General features: G+C 50.7%; 1 protein-coding gene across 7 annotated transcripts in view; it reads left to right on the forward strand.

Annotated features, from left to right (window-relative positions):
* The window catches only part of HDAC4 (histone deacetylase 4), a 354,088-nt gene extending 338,403 nt beyond the window's left edge, over positions 1-15,685 (forward strand). For 5 of the 7 annotated variants that reach the window (XM_032762216.2, XM_032762240.2, XM_058436785.1 and 2 more), the window contains 3 exons: positions 9,006-9,090; positions 10,236-10,377; positions 10,717-15,679. In XM_032762216.2, the coding sequence (XP_032618107.1) occupies positions 9,006-9,090; positions 10,236-10,377; positions 10,717-10,756 (267 nt within the window). In that variant the 3' untranslated portion in view covers positions 10,757-15,679. Of the gene's footprint in view, positions 1-9,005; positions 9,091-10,235; positions 10,378-10,716 lie in introns of all 7 variants that reach the window. The other 2 variants (XM_032762194.2, XM_032762230.2) reach the window with 1 other exon arrangement.
* Positions 15,686-17,286: the final 1,601 nt, after the last annotated feature.

Raw genomic sequence — 17,286 nt, forward strand, 5'->3', positions numbered from 1 at the left:
CGTCTCTACTAAAAATACAAAAAAAAAAAATTAGCCAGGCGTGGTGGCGGGCGCCTGTAGTCCCAGCTACTTGGGAGGCTGAGGCAGGAGAATGATGTGAACCCGGGAGGCGGAGCTTGCAGTGAGCCGAGATCGCGCCACTGCACTCCAGCCTGGGCGACAGAGCGAGACTCCGTCTCAAAAAAAAAAAAAAAAAAAAGACTGCAGGGCCATGGTCCGGCTTGGGAGGATGGGGGATGGGAACGGTGCCATGACTCACTACAGAGCAAGATCCCTGGGTGCGTGACCCTGGTATAGCAGACCTGGAGTATGCGAGACCCCATGTGTGCCAAGCCCCAAGGGCACAAGACTTAGCCGGAGGAGTGACAGCAGGCGATGGCCAAGGTCAGGGCCTTGCAGCGCCAAGGGGAGCCCCTTGGGACCTGCAGCCTGGGCCATCGCAGGGGCCTGTGCCAGCCAGAGGGGTGCCGAGAGGGGACATGGGCAGTGGCTGCAGGTACCAGGACACGCCCTGCCTTCTCCTGGCCATCTTTGCTGGTCAGGGATGGTGTTCATGTTAACATAAATCACAAGTAGATCGAAGATCCAGGTGGCATCCCTGCAGCGGGCGAGCTGGCCAGCGACAGGCTGGATAAAAAACCAGGCTGCTGTTCAAAACGTCCAAAGCACTTTACAGGCCCTTCACATCAAACAGTCTTTTCCCCCTTTTAACTGATGTATATATTCTACCGTCCCGAAGCCTTATGGTTCTTCTGGCTAGTTATTTTAAATAGCAATAGGGAACTTTGCTTTCAGCCATGGCCTGTTCTTGCTTCCTGATGCGTGTTTGCTCTTCTAACAAGAAAATGTTCTTTTACTTAAACACATCAAAAAGCAGGAAGCACTAGTTTTATCAAGGTCTCTTTAAAAGTCTCTTTAACGCACAAGAGTTGGCCCGGGCCCCGCCCCTCTGCCCGGCGGCCTTTGATGAAGGTTGATTGATATACGGTGTGCCGGGCAATCTGGCACACACAGGCGGGGCCGCCAGCTGTGACGGCAGTGGCCTGCGGGGCCCCTGCTGCAAGAAGTGGCTGAGTTATAGGGTGTGCAGGACAGGAAGTGCAGAGGGGCCTTGGCATCCCCGCTCCCTATCAGAGCGACCCCTCTGTCTTCAGCGTGTAGGTCTGGAGGCTGGTGCTGTTCCCAGCAACCATTTTATTTAATAGTTTCCATGTTCAGTTGTCTGCAACTGCCAGTGACCATGGACAGTGAAAAGTTCCCTACGAGTGTTGCATGTTGCAGTGTAGACGGGCCGTTGAGTCGTGTGGGCGCAGCACCGAGTCGGGCCTCCAGCCAACTTCCATCAAAGACCCTGCACCAGACGGCCACAGGGATCTGTGGCCCAGGCCCGTGCCCCCGGGAGGTTAGGAGAGGACTCTCTCCTGTCTGAGACCATGCCCAAGGCAGATTTTTGCTTGGGCCAATTTTCTACTTTAGTCATGGGGCATTTCGGGGTTAAAATGCCACCATCTCATTTAACCCACTCCAGGATCCGTGGAAGACATTCGTGGAGCAGGAGGGTGGTGTCGTGTGGAAAAGGTTTTCCCCCGGGAGTTTAGCTTATTAGTTATGTCCTGATGCTTTGTGAAAGGTGTGGACGAGAAACAGCTCTAACAAAGTAACAAAAACCAAGTGCGTGTGAGGGACTGAGTTGGATTAACCTGAGAGCTGGCTGCCTGCTTCCAGTCACTCTTCCTCTCACACTCACACCCCACATGGGCACCCTCTTGTACACACACACCACACATATGCAAACACAGGCACCACAGTCTCACATGCGCACACACCACATGCGCATCCTCACACATGCACACCACACATGCACACACGCACACCCTCTCATGCACGCACACACCACACATGCACACCCACACATGCACACCCACACAGGCACCAGTCACGTGCACACACCACACATGCACACCCACACAAGCACCACTCACACATGCACACACACCACACGCACTCCCTCTCATGCACACACCACACATGCACACCCACCGTCACGTCACATGTGCACACACCACACGTGCATCCTCGCACATGTGCACACCAGATATGCACACCCACACAAGCACCACTCACACATGCACACACACCACACGCACACCCTCGTGCACACACCTCACATATGCACACCCACAGGCACCACAGTCTCATGCACACACCACACGTGCATCCTCACACACATGCACACCCACAGAAGCACCAGTCACACGTGCACACACACCACACACGCACACCCTCTCACACACCACATATATGCACACCCACACAGGCACCAGTCTCGTGCACAGACACCCTCGTGCACAAACAGTGCACACCCACAGAAGCACCAGTTACACATGCACACACACCACACACGCACACCCTTTCGTGCACACACACATATGCACACCCACACAGGCACCAGTCACACGTGCACACACCACACACATGCACACCCACACAGGTACCACAGTTTCACACATCACATGCACCACACACACATGCCCTCTTGTGCATGCGCACACCACACATGCACACCCAAACACCACGGTCTCACACATCTGCACATGCATACACTCGTAAATGCACCAGTCTCACACGTGCACACACACACACTACATGCAGTCTCATATGCACACACCACACACATGCACTCACACGTACCCCACAAGCACATGCTGTCACACACCCACATTCATACACATGAATGCTCACACACACCACACACTCCCACACTCAGTCACACTCCCCCCAAGCCAACAGTGAATGTTTTATCTGTGTGCATTGGCTTGTGGCACACACAGGATCCACGTCGTGTGTCCGGCTTGCTCCTCTTTCCATCCGGGCTGCCAAAGCCTTCCTGGCCGACTTTCAGCAAGACAGAGCCCAGCCTCGTGGCCTTCAGAGTTGAAGGAGCTGTGGCCACACGCAGCGGGGCCGTCCCTCTGGGCCCCGTTACCTGGGTGTTGGGATATAAGGGACGTCTCAGCGCTCCCCCTTCCCTGGGGCCCCCTCTGTAAAGGAGCCTGCGTGTATCCCTCATGGGCCCGGGCCGGGGCAGGTGTGGGCTGCTCCGGGTTTGCTTGTGACAGACAGTTATGCTGAACTTCCGGGCAAGTCCCCAATACACCTAGGTGGCCGTGTCTCCGGTAAACGTCCAGGAGGGGAAGTGGCGGGCCCAGGATGTGTTTGTTCACCTTTAGGAGATAACATCAAGCGGCCCTTTAAGAGTTAAAACTGTCTTCAGCAGTGGCGTGACCAGACCTCAGCAGCACTTGGCATTGTTGCCCTTGACCTTTGCCAGCCGGACGGGGGTAAAACTGGCCCCTCCGCAGGGCTCCAGGGTCCCTTCCTCATGATCGCCATGGCTGAGCAGCCCTGCATCTGCCTGTTGGCCACCTGGGCTTTCCCTCCTTGTGAAGTTCATGTCTTCTGCCCGTTTTTCTATTGGATTGTCTTTTCCCTGTTTGTTCTTAGTGAGGTGAATTAGACAGATGGACAGAGGGAAGGAAGGAGAGAGCGGTGGTGTGAAGCAGGCTCTCCACACATTGCTGACCAGCTTGTCTGAGTCCAGGGAGACAGAACACCCACACACACGTTCTGTGCAGCGGATTTACTACCTACAGACAGGCAGCAGGGGACGGCAGAAGCCCAGGGCACCGTGAGCCAGTCCCCCAAGGCTCAGAAAATGCCCCAGTGGATGGAGTCCCGTCTGCACACTCCTTTAGGAAACAGCCTGTCCTGAATTTTGTACCCCGAGTGCCGTGTGACACACTGAGCTGAAGCACTGAAGGGTGCCCTGTTTCCACCGGTGGAGGACTGGGACAGAGCCAGGCTGGCCGGCCCGTGTCCTTCACACCTCAGGCTGTGTTGCCCAGCACAGTCCACGGTCACTCTCGAGAACTACGAGTGTGAGGGACCTGGGTGGATCCAGGGCCCTCCGGAGAGCTGTCCTGCAGGCTGGTGGGTGGGTCCAAGGCCCCCCAGAGAACTGTCCTGCAGGCTGGTGCGTGGGTCCAAGGCCCCCAGGAGAACTGTGCTCCAGGCTGGTGGGTGGTAGCTGGGTCCGTAGGAGTGTTCTCCCTGTCCTCTGGAGGAGTGGAGGTAGGATCAGAATAATCTGTTCCTTGACTGGGAGGACTCTTCTAGCCCGCAGGTTTACTTTGGGTGAAAATTTTCAATTACAGATTCAGTGACTTTAATGGTTATAGGTCTATTTAAGTTTCCTATTCCTTCTTAATTTTGAGAGGTTACATTTTACCAGAAATGTCTCCATTTCAACCAAAATTTCTTCAGATTTCTTGGCAAGAGTTAAGCGTCCCCAGTTTCCTGCCTTTTACGTCTCTGCTCTGCCTGTAGCCGGGGCCCCCTTTCATCCCTGGCGTCGTCCCTGTGTACCCCCCGAACTTGGGTTTCCTCCGTCAGTCCTGCCGGAGCTTGTCAGTTTAATCAAGCACTTCTGAGAATCCATTTTCGACTGCAGCATCCTTATTTCTTTTCAGAATTTGTCGCTTTTCCATCTGTTTTCTTTCCTTCTTGCTTTAGGACCGCTGTGTTCTCTTGTTAACTTCTTACATTGGATATTTACTTTTAGTCTTTCCTGATATGTGCAGTTAGGGCTGTGAATGGCTGCAGCGTGGCATCCAGCCGCATCTCACTTTTCATTACTTTTAATTCTCAGCATTTCCTGATGTCTGTTATGATTTCTTCTCTGAGCTGTGAGTTGGTTGGTGTGTTTTCTAATTTACAAACATAACGGACTCATTGGTTCTCTTTTTGCTATCAATTTCCAGCAAATTGCACTGTGGTAAGAAAAGGAAGTGTGGTTGGCATTTATTTTTTTGTGGAGACTCGCTTTACGGGCCAGTGCGTGGTCAGCCTGCAGAGACCTTCCACACGTGTCTGGGATAATGTGTCTTCTCCGTCTGTTTCACAGAGTTCTGTTTGTGTTCATTAAACAGAGCTTGCTAATTGTATTGTTCGCGTTTTGGTTTTCCTGACCGACGATTGTCTGCTGGATCTGAGAAAGACGTGGCAAAGTCTCCCACGATGGTGGGGCACGTATTCTTGTCTTGTTTCCATTGCACCCATTTTTACTTAGACATTTTAAAGCTGCTTTACTAAATATAGACATTTGACATCATTATGCCCTTTCGTGATGAATTGAAGTTTTATCACAGTAACCTGTATATCCAGTAACGGCCTTCCCCTTACATCTTTTGTGCCAGATATTGGAGCTGTGACCCCAGCTGCCTTTTGGCCAGGTTTGCCTGCCTAGTGTCAGTTTTCCTGTGTGACTTTTAGCCTTCCCCTGAAGTTTCAGATGTGTCTCCTATAAACAGCAAAAGCCTGGGCAATATATCACATCTCACCTGTCCTGTCCAGTGGTCCGTGCTTTAAGTGGAAACGTGGGTTGTTTGCTGTTAGTCTCTCCCTTTTTTCAGATGCCTTCTTAGCATCTTATTTTATTCTTTGTTCGTCCCCATTTTCTGTGGCTCTTTCCTTTTTCTCTTTTCTCGCCTTCTCTTGGGGTAATTGAGGGTTTCCTGCATTCCATTTGTTCCCTCTACTGAGTCCAAAGATATGCAACCTATTTTCTTGTTTTTCACTCGTCATCTTTAACAACTGGAGCATGTATTGTCAGCACAGTCAGCATCCTCACTCCCGCCTCCATGCAAACCAAAGCCCAGACTGGGCCAGCCCCATTTAGGGTGCCAGGGTGCCAGAGTACACACAGAGCACCCAGGTGGATGTCCTTCCACTGCAAAACTTGTTGATCAGACATTGAAATTTAACCAGGGCCGTGAATGGTTTTGTTTTTCTTTTACTAAATCTGGCAGCCCTAGCCTCAGTGCCCCATCCCAGGTTATATCACTGATTGGTGTTTCATTTCCTTCTTTCTTTTGTTTGATTTCACTGATAAGACACTGTTATTATTGCTCCGTGTCATCCCTGTTCATCCAGGCTCTCCTGCACTTATGTCATTTTCTTGGCTCATCATTCCTCCTCATTTCTCACACTGTCTTCTAGGATTATTTTCATGCTGCCTTAAGTGTAATACATCCACTAGAGTGTCCCTTGGGAAAACACGCATGTGGTCAACTTCCCCAGCTCGTGTTTGTGAGGGGGAAGGTCTTTATCTCACCCTTGTTCTTGGAGGATAGTCTCACTGGATAAACAATTCTGGGTTGACAAGGATTTGCTCTTGACACATTGAAGATCGTAAGCCACTGTCCGCTTGCCTCCATTGCTGTTAAGGAGCTGGTGTGTGGCTAATGGCTACCTCTTTGAGGATTCTGTTTTCTCTAGCAGCTTTTAGAATTTTCTTTTTGTTTTTGATGTTCTGCAGTTTTACTCTGATGTACCTAGGTGTGCATTCCTGGGTTTTTTTTGCCCCCGGCTTGGGTCTCAGATATTCCACGTCAGGTTCATAAATCTCTGGTTGTTTCATCATACAGAAGTGTCATTTATTTTTAATACATACTCAGTATATTTACTTTTTATAACTGATAATTTCAGTAACTGCAATCTTTAAGGATCTAATCAACATTCTTAATAAACTTTTAGTTTTGGGGTAGTCTAAGATTTACAGAAACATTGTAGAGATCTGTACAAGTTCCTCATATCCCCCTCAGAAAACGTCTTCTACTGTGAACATCTTACTTCGATACGAGTCATTTGTCACAACTTAGAAACCAACGCTGGTCCAAGACTATTAACTCCAGAGTGTATTCGGATGTCACCAGCTTTACCACAACTGTCCTTTCTCTATTTTAGGGTCCTGTCCAGGATCACACATCGCATTTAGTCATTTCGTGTCTTTTGTCTCAGTCTTTCATGGTTTTTCAAGGAGCATTGGCCGGAGATTTTGCAGACTGCCCTTCAGTTCGTGTTTGAGTTTCTTCTCCTGGTTCTGTGCTTTAGGGAGGAAGATCACAGAATCCAAATGCCATTTGCTTGTCAGATGTGCTGTCAACACGGCTCACTGACCTTGATCATTTGCTGAGAGTGATGTTTGCCAGGTCCTTCCACCATCGGGTTATGCTTTTACCGCCTTTCCAAATGTATTCTCTGGAAGAAAGTCACATTCAGCACAGCGCACACTCGGGGGACAGAGTTGGGAGGCCTTAAGCTCCACCTCCGGAAGAGGGGAGTAGATACGTGCGTTATTTGAAATGCTCAGGGATTTGTCTCTGCCCCCCTGTGTGTGTATTTAGTTATTTATTCGTATCCCGGTGAACTCCTGGGTATCTGTCTTACACTTTGGATCATGCTTCAATACCACGGTGTTGATTTTGCTGCTCAGCTGGTTCCTGCTCTGGCCCTGGGGCACCTTTCAGACTGGCCCTGCATGTCCTGTGATGGCCCCGTCCCTTGACCCTCAGGCACGTCCTGATTTCCCAGCTCCACGAGGCGCTCCAGGCTCTCCTTGTATTTTCCCTGCGCCAGCCTTGGACCGAGCTGTTCTCCAAGGAGCCTGCTTTCCTTCATTGGAGAATGGGACTGGGAACCTCGTTCATCCCTCCTGACCCAGGCTCGTGCTGGCTCGCTTCCATGTTGTTTGTTTGGGGTTTTTTTGTTTGGAAACTCATGCTTCCTGGAAGTTAACCGGCTGTGCTCATTGGAAGCCTGCTGTGGGATGTGGGCCTCCAAAGAGGCCCTGCAGTGGTTTCTGTCTGGCACCCTGGCCTGGCGGAGCTGCCACTGTCGATAGTAGCTGTCCACTCACAGTGTCTAGAACCAGGTGGATTCTCAGGGTCACTTTGTCTTTCCACCTCTACCCAGAAGCCAGAGTTAAAACCCAAACGCTCCTTCCCATGGCCTCTGTGGGACAAGTTGTTGTGTGTCTGTCCTCGCTCACCCATCCTGTCCTGACAGTGGTCTCTCCAGCCCCAGTCTGCACAGCCCAAGGCTGGCTCCAGGACACCTGGGGACATGGGTGTTCTGGCCTCCTGGCTCAGGTCCAGCTTTGTTCCAGACCCAGCAGGTTTCGCCTGGTTTCGTGGGCTCTTCCGGTTATTTAAAGGTTCTTGAACTGTTGTATTTCTATATTTTTATAATCTTTTTCAATCAACCTTTTTTTTTTTTTTTTTGAGACAGGGTCTCACTCTGTTGCCCAGGCTGGAGTGCAGTGGCACAATCTCGGCTCACTGCAGCCTCCGCCTCCTGGATTCAAGTGATTCTCATGCCTCAGCCTCCCGAGTAGCTGGGACTACAGGTGCCCACCACCATACCTGGCTAAGTTTTGTATTTTTAGTAGAGACGGAGTTTCACCACATTGCCCAGGCTGGTCTGGAACTCCTGACCTCAAGTGATCCACCCGCCTCGGCCTCCCAAAGTACTGGGATTACAGGCATGCGCCACCGTGCCCGGCCAGTCAACCATTTTTAATTGTTGTGTTGCAAATGCTTTGCCCTGTTGCCCTGTCATTGACTTGTAAACTTCTTCTCTGCTTTTATCTGCTGCTAGTACTTAGGGAAAAACTCGGTGTGAAGGATTCCCTCTGAGAGATCTGACTTCTTCTTCCATTTCATCTCCCCCGACCCCACCTTCCACTGCCCTGGAAGAAAACCAAGATCAGGGGATATTCAGACATTCTTATTTATTAATAAAAGACAAGGGAAAGCAAAGTGATGAAATAAGCATCACTCCCCTTCATGGAACCCTGTGGCATCGATGGCAGATACCAAGCTCACGTGCTGGTGCCAGCCCACTACTAGGGACCGTCTTTCTTCCTGCTACCTGTAGGAACCCACAAATACAACTTATAGTGTCCTAACAAAAATCCACTTTTACAAAAAATTTATATAATACCCTGGCACATTTGGCTTTTTACAGTTATTTTTTTCTACTCTGTGGGCAAATGCACCCCACAAGGGACTCTGTGCTCAGAAAACAGTTGCAGTCTCGGAACACCCCATCTAATGCACGTGTGGATTATATTGGCAGTCTTTATATTCTTATGTATTTTCTTCCAGCTTGATCCTCTCCCAGAAAAGGTTTTACAGCAAAGACCCAATGCAAACGCTGTCCGCTCCATGGAGAAAGTCATGGAGATCCACAGTAAGTTGCCTGGCTGGGTGCTCACAGGGTACACGCCCCTGGGGGTGGGACTGCACCGCACCCCATCCCTCTCCCCCTGTACCCCGAGCTCCTCTCCATCCCACTGCCGGCTGCTTCCCCAGGCCTGCAGCAGAAGGCCTTGCTTTCAGCTGCATTTCTTGAGCTGGTAGAGACTCACGTTTAACCCCGACTGGATTTCCCCCGGCCTGCTGGGATGGTTCCATCAGCCCATTTTGTAGGTCTAGAGAATCAAGGCCCAGACAGTCTCAGTGTAAAGTCACTTGCTCTAGGTCCCCAGCTAGCAGCGGGGGCCATGGCTGTGAGCCTGTACCCTGGGGACTCCCGCCTCTTCCCTGGACCAGAGAAGCCCACGTCCTGAGCTCAAAGAACCCTTGGCCCTGCAGAGAGGCAGGGTGTAGGCCCTCCGCGTTCTGGCACCGACCCTCAAGCAGCAGGTCCTGGGTGCAAGGGCGTGGCACGCAGCCTATCTCAGAGGCATCTCCCACACCCTGTCGTTGTCCCAAGCCCAGCTTGTCTTGCCTTTGAGATGACCCAGATGGTTGAGACTGTCCACACAAGCAGGGGTAGTCCAGAGCTCGGCTGCCCGTTTCCCTGTGGGGGAGTCCTGGCCTCAGAGCCCTGAAGCTGACCCTGGGCCAGGCCCAGCCCTCCACATAACCCCCCCCTTGCACCTGATGCAGTACCCCTCCACCCCCAGCCTCTCTGAGGGCCGAAGCAGAAGACCCCTCAGCCCCAGCGACAATCCCCCAGCTCACCTGCTGCCAGAGATAGGAAGGCTCAACCCAGCAGGCTGGCAGCCCCCACTGCTGGCCACCCAGGGCAGAAAGGGGCCTGTGAGCGTGGAAAGCCAGGTGCACAGGAGCCTCCATCTGCAGTCCTAGGTGGGCCTGCTCCTGGAGGGGCTCGAGCCACTCATGATGGGGAAACATTCCCAGAGATTCTGGGTCTTTGTGAGTTTGTAGCCATGCAGTCTTCTGCTTCATGTCCCTTCAAAGGCGGGTGCTTTTAAAACCATAAGGGATCAATCTGGTTTGAGGCTCAGGGTCCTGCAGGACTTTCCCGGGCCACAGTGCATCCTGCTAAGTTGTAGTCACTGAGCGCCTTTCCTCACCCCACCACCCCAGGCAAGTACTGGCGCTGCCTGCAGCGCGCAACCTCCACAGTGGGGCGTTCTCTGATCGAGGCTCAGACTTGCGAGAACGAAGAAGCCGAGACGGTCACCGCCATGGCCTCGCTGTCCGTGGGCGTGAAGCCTGCCGAAAAGAGGTGAGCACCTGCCCTGCCACCCACCTGCCCTGCCGCCCGCCTGCAGGCTCACCCAGCCCCACTGTGCCCACTGACACACTATTCAGGGTCAGAACCTTTATGGCACGTGCCATGCCCAACAGACTAGAGACAGGCCAGCGTGGCCCCCTCCTTCCAGTGCCAAAGCCCCTTAGGGACACGTGAGGAGCGTTAGATCCTGAATAGGTGGACCCGGGGCCACCGGGCCTGGGCTAGGCTGGCGGGTGGGGCAGCGCACAGCCTTTAACCCACGTTCTGTTCTCTCCTCTCTGTGGTGCACCTGCCCCACGCCCCCGTCTCTTTCTCTTGCGGGATCCACAGACCAGACGAGGAGCCCATGGAAGAGGAGCCGCCCCTGTAGCACTCCCTCGAAGCTGCTGTTCTCTTGTCTGTCTGTCTCTGTCTTGAAGCTCAGCCAAGAAACTTTCCCGTGTCACGCCTGCGTCCCACCGTGGGGCCCTCGGAGCACCCAGGGACACCCGGCGTGCGACAGCCACGGGAAGCCTTTCCGCCGCCCAGGCCCACAGGTCTCGAGATGCACATGCACGCCTGGGCGTGGCAGCCTCACGGAACACGGGACAGACGCCGGCGACGCGCAGACACACGGACATGCGGAAGCCAAGCACACTCTGGCGGGTCCCGCGAGGGACGCCGTGGAAGAAAGAAGCCTGTGGCAACAGGCGGCCGAGCTGCCGAATTCAGTTGACACGAGGCACAGAAAACAAATATCAAAGATCTAATAATACAAAACAAACTTGATTAAAACTGGTGCTTAAAGTTTGATTATTACCCACAACTCCACAGTCTCTGTGTAAACCACTCGACTCATCTTGTAGCTTATTTTTTTTTAAAGAGGACGTTTTCTACGGCTGTGGCCTGCCTCTGTGAACCATAGCGGTGTGCGGTGGGGGGTCTGCACCCGGGTGGGGGACAGAGTGACCTTTAAAGAAAACAAAACTGGACAGAAACAGGAATGTGAGCCTGGGGGAGCTGGCTTGAGTTTCTCAAAAGCCATCGGAAGATGCGAGTTTGTGCCTTTTTTTTATTGCTCTGGTGGATTTTTGTGGCTGGGTTTTCTGAAGTCTGAGGAACAATGCCTTAAGAAAAAACAAACAGCAGGAATCGGTGGGACAGTTTCCTGTGGCCAGCCGAGCCTGGCAGTGCTGGCACCGCGAGCTGGCCTGACGCCTCAAGCACGGGCACCAGCCATCATCTCCGGGGCCAGGGGCTGCAGCCCGGCGGTCCCTGTTTTGCTTTATTGCTGTTTAAGAAAAATGGAGGTAGTTCCAAAAAAGTGGCAAATCCCGTTGGAGGTTTTGAAGTCCAACAAATTTTAAATGAATCCAAAGTGTTCTCACACGTCACATAACGATTGAGCATCTCCATCTGGTCGTGAAGCATGTGGTAGGCACACTTGCAGTGTTACGATCGGAATGCTTTTTATTAAAAGCAAGTAGCATGAAGTATTGCTTAAATTTTAGGTATAAATAAATATATATATATGTATAATATATATTCCAATGTATTCCAAGCTAAGAAACTTGATTCTTATGAAATCTTGATAAAAATATTTATAATGCATTTATAGAAAAAGTATATATATATATATATATAAAATGAATGCAAATTGCGAAGGTCCCTGCAAACGGATGGCTTGTGAATTTGCTCTCAAGGTGCTTATGGAAAGGGATCCTGATTGAAATTCATGTTTTCTCAAGCTCCAGATTGGCTAGATTTCAGATCACCAACACATTCGCCACTGGGCAACTACCCTACAAAAGTTTGTACTTTGATTTTAATTATTTTCTAACAGAACCCCTCCCGTCTCCAAGCCTTCATGCACATATGTACCTAATGAGTTTTTATAGCAAAGAGTATAAATTTGCTGTTGATTTTTGTATGAATTTTTTCACAAAAAGATCCTGAATAAGCATTGTTTTATGAATTTTACATTTTTCCTCACCATTTAGCAATTTTCTGAATGGTAATAATGTCTAAATCTTTTTCCTTTCTGAATTCTTGCTTGTACATTTTTTTTTTTTACCTTTCAAAGGTTTTTAATTATTTTTGTTTTTATTTTTGTACGATGAGTTTTCTGCAGCGTACGGAATTGTTGCTGTCAGAGTTTATTTTCAGAAAGTGAGAGGAGGGACTGTAGGTCTTTTTGGAGTGACACCGATTGTGTCTTTCCTGGTCTGTCCTAGGAGCTGTATAAAGAAGCCCAGGGGCTCTTTTTGACCTTCAACACTAGTAGTATTACGAGGGGTGGTGTATTTTTCCCCTCCGTGGCAAAGGCAGGGAGGGTCGCTTAGGATGCCCGGCCACCCTGGGAGGCTCGCCAGATGCCGGGGGCAGTCAGCATTAATGAAACTCATGTTTAAACTTCTCTGACCACATTGTCAGGATAGAATTCTAACTAACTTCAGTTTTCCAAAGACCTTTTGAGCATGTCAGCAATGCGTGGGGCACACGTGGGGCTCTTTACCCACGGGTTTTTCCACTGCAGCCACGTGGCCAGCCCTGGATTTTGCAGCCTGTGGCTGCAAGGAACCCAGGGACCCTTGTTGCCTGGTGAACCTGCAGGGAGGGTATGATTTCCTGACCAGGACAGCCAGTCTTTACTCTTTTTCTCTTCAACAGTAACTGACAGTCACGTTTTACTGGTAACTTATTTTCCAGCACATGAAACCACCAGTTTCATTCCAAAGTGTATTGGGTTCAGACTTGTGGGCAGAAGTTCAGACACACCGTGCTCAGGAGGGACCCAGAGCCGAGTTTTGGAGTCTGGTAAAGTTTACAGGGTAGCTTCTGAAATTAACTCAAACTTTTGACCAAATGAGTGCAGATTCTTGGATTCACTTGGTCACTGGGCTGCTGATGGTCAGCTCTGAGACAGTGGTTTGAGAGCAGGCAGAACGGTCTTAGGACTTGTTTGACTTTCCCCTCCCTAGTGGCCACTCTTTGCTCTGAAGCCCAGATTGGCAAGAGGAGCTGGTCCGTTCCCCATTCATGGCACAGAGCGGTGGCAGGGCCCAGCTAGCTGGCTCTTCTGGCCTCGTTGGCCTTATTCTCTGCACAGCCCTCTGGGGATCCTGCCACCTGCCCTCTTACCCCGCCATGGCTTATGGGGAGGAATGCATCATCTCACTTTTTTTTTTTAAGCAGATGATGGGATAACATGGACTGCTCAGTGGCCAGGTTATCACTGGGGGGGACTTAATTCTAATCTCATTCAAATGGAGACACCCTCTGCAAAGGCCTGGCACGGGGAGGCACCTTTCATCTGTCAGCTCACTCCAGCTTCACAAATGTGCTGAGAGCATTACTGTGTAGCCTTTTCTTTGAAGACACACCCGGCCCTTCTCCACAGCAAGTGTCCAGGGCAGATGGCAGAGGATCTGCCTCGGCATCTGCAGGCGGGACCACATCAGGGAGGGTTTCTTCGTGTGTTCTCCCTGTGGGTCCTTGGACCTTTAGCCCTTTTCTTCCTTTGCAAAGGCCTTGGGGGCACTGGCTGGGAGTCAGCAAGCGAGCACTTTATATCCCTTTGAGGGAAACCCCGATGACGCCACCGGGCCTCTTGGCGTCTGCCCTGCCCTCGCGGCTTCCCGCCATGCCACAGCGTGCCCACGTGCCCATGCCCCACCAGCAGGCGGCTGTCCCAGAGGCCGTGGCCCGCTGGGACCGGCCGCCCCTCCCCAGCATCCCAGGGCTCCGGTTCTGGAGGGCCACTTTGTCAAGGTGTTTCCGTTTTTCTTTACTTCTTTTGAAAATCTGTTTGCAAGGGGAAGGACCATTTCATAATTGGTCTGACACAAAAGCAAGTTTGATTTTTGCAGCACTAGCAATGGACTTTGTTGTTTTTCTTTTTGATCAGAACATTCCTTCTTTACTGGTCACAGCCATGTGCTCATTCCATTCTTCTTTTTGTAGACTTTGGGCCCACGTGTTTTATGGGCATTGATACATATATAAATATATAGATATAAATATATATGAATATATTTTTTTAAGTTTCCTACACCTGGAGGTTGCATGGACTGTACGACCGGCATGTCTTTATATTGTATACAGATTTTGCACGCCAAACTCGGCAGCTTTGGGGAAGAAGAAAAATGCCTTTCTGTTCCCCTCTCATGACATTTGCAGATACAAAAGATGGAAATTTTTCTGTAAAACAAAACCTTGAAGGAGAGGAGGGGGGGGAGGTTTGCGTCTTATTGAACTTATTCTTAAGAAATTGTACTTTTTATTGTAAGAAAAATAAAAAGGACTACTTAAACATTTGTCATATTAAGAAAAAAAGTTTATCTAGCACTTGTGACATACCAATAATAGAGTTTATTGTATTTATGTGGAAACAGTGTTTTAGGGAAACTACTCAGAATTCACAGTGAACTGCCTGTCTCTCTTGAGTTGATTTGGAGGAATTTTGTTTTGTTTTGTTTTGTTTGTTTCCTTTTATCTCCTTCCACGGGCCAGGCGAGCGCCACCCGCCCTCACTGGCCTTGTGATGGTTTATTCTGATTGAGAACTGGGCGGACTCGAAAGAGTCCCCTTTTCCGCACAGCTGTGTTGACTTTTTAATTACTTTTAGGTGATGTATGGCTAAGATTTCACTTTAAGCAGTCGTGAACTGTGCGAGCACTGTGGTTTAAAATTATACTTTGCATCGAAAGGAAACCATTTCTTCATTGTAACGAAGCTGAGCTTGTTCTTAGCTCGGCCTCACTTTGTCTCTGGCATTGATTAAAAGTCTCCTATTGAAAGAAAAAGCAAGCGAACAGTTTTTGTTTGTTTGGTTTTTTTGCTGTGTGTGTTCCATAGTGGAGGCGCTGTATTTTCCTTGATAAGAATGACAAACATATATAATCTATCTATCTATCTGTCTATCTATAAAGGGGGCTTGAACCTTACTCACCCAAGAGCTTCTTACGGAATGCGGTAGAAAACCAAGTTGTAACGACACTGTAACCTGCCTGATGCCTGTTCGCGCCCGGCGTGAGCTGCGCACTGGCCGTGGCCACCATTCACCTCTGTAATTTAATCCGTTTCTCTTGGATTGTCTGGACGTGCCCGATGGTTCTTTCTTTTGCTCAGTGGAGTTGGAGGTTTTGTGTTTGGTTTTCTCATTCTTGTCTTGTTTTGTGTGAGTGGATTTTCACTGACCAATGATATCCTCTTCTGATGGTCAACTTCTTTCCACTTCACTGGAGTCCAGTATTCTGTACCACATCACGCAACGTGTTATCTTGTGGTGTAAATAAAGACTGCGTTACTTGCCCTCCCAGCTCTGGTTTCTGCCCGTGCACTCTCTTCCTCATTGGCTCTCGCATGTCTGGGACCCTGTGGGCCAAATGGGCAGTGCCCTGGGTCCCATCCGGATGGTTGCATGGGAATCACTGGACCCCATGGGGATGGCCCCTAGACCCAGACAAGCAGCAGACCCGTCCCCTCTGCCTGCATAATCAGGTCCCATAGGAGTGTCTTCATTTTAAATGTCCGGTAATTTAAATCTTTACATTATCTTCTCCCCCAAAACACCTACCAAGCCATAGTGAGCTGGAAATAATCTTGGAGAGAACAAGGCCAAAGAGAGAGGCCCAGGGCCCAGGCTTAGCCACCTGCCCGCAGCCGCGCAAACACACCTCTGAGACTGGAGTCCAAACACCAGCCACAGCCCCTGACCCTCAGCAGCGCCCCTTCCCAGGCTCCCACATCCGTGACTAATCAGTTGGGTGCGGGGCAGCGTAAACACCAGGCCACCTTGGCCCACCTTAGGACAACTCAAGGCCTGCTGGCTTCCCAGAAGGTGCCTGAGCCCCTCCCTAAGCTGACTGCCTTCCCTCCTCCCCTGTCACAGCTGCCAACCCAAGGACACCTTAACCACCTTGCACACTGAAGCCCACCCAGTCTGCTTCCCAGAAACCCAGCCCACGGCACCCAGGTTGCCCTTGAGCCCCCAAAAGAGGCCTCTGGAGCAGAGGGCCCTGCTGGCCCCCAGGCACGGCAATGTGGCAAGAGGGGTTCAGTCAGCCCCAGTATAAGAAGAGGTACTTGGAGCCTGAAGCCACTGAGGCTGGAGTGGTTTTGTTATCGTTACTGATTCAATTGGCATGTTTACTGGTTATAGTATATCAGTTATCTATTGCTTGCAACAGATTCCCTCAAAATTTAGCAGCTTCAAATAGCAGACACTTATTACCTTGGAGTTTCTGAAGGTCCGGAGTCTGGGTGCATCTCAGCAGGGTCCCTGTCTCGTCTTCCCTGGGGGTCCAGGCAAATGCCCAGCCAGGGTTCCTCTGGGGGCCCAGCTGCAGGGGGACCAGGCTGGGGGTTGGCCTCCAGGTACATGCCTGTGGCTGTGGGTGGCCACCTTCCCTCGCCTGATGGGCCTCTCCACCGGGCTGCCTCGAGGCTTGGCCATCGGCGTCCCCCACGGCACGTGATCTAGGAGCAAGTGGAGGACGCACCAGGAGACACAGCCAGTCTTTTTATAGCCTCATCTCCGTGGGCATAAAAGCCAGTCCAGGAAGACAGCCCACACTCGTGGAAGAGGCTTCCTCTGCTCAAGGCCCAAGGACCCTCAGACTCATCCCGCAGCGCTTCCCTGGGTTTGTCCATCTCATGTGCTAGAGTAGAAAGTTGGAAACTGGTCTACTCCTCTAGCCCAAGAGATGAAGACACCATCGCTCCCCAATAAGCAGGTGGAATGAAGGATTCCCAGGTTGTCTTCTCCGCCCATTTGTTTCATTATTGGGGCGGTGAACTAGAAAGCTTTAAAATCTATTTTGGGATGCTAATCCTTTATCCACCATAAATTTCTAGTATCTTCTGGTCATCAGATTCTCCTCTCTGTCTCTCTCTGAAAAAGTGAGACACATACAGAAG

This window comes from Hylobates moloch, unplaced genomic scaffold, assembly GCF_009828535.3.
Source record: "Hylobates moloch isolate HMO894 unplaced genomic scaffold, HMol_V3 SCAFFOLD_1, whole genome shotgun sequence".
Taxonomy (NCBI): domain Eukaryota; kingdom Metazoa; phylum Chordata; class Mammalia; order Primates; family Hylobatidae; genus Hylobates; species Hylobates moloch.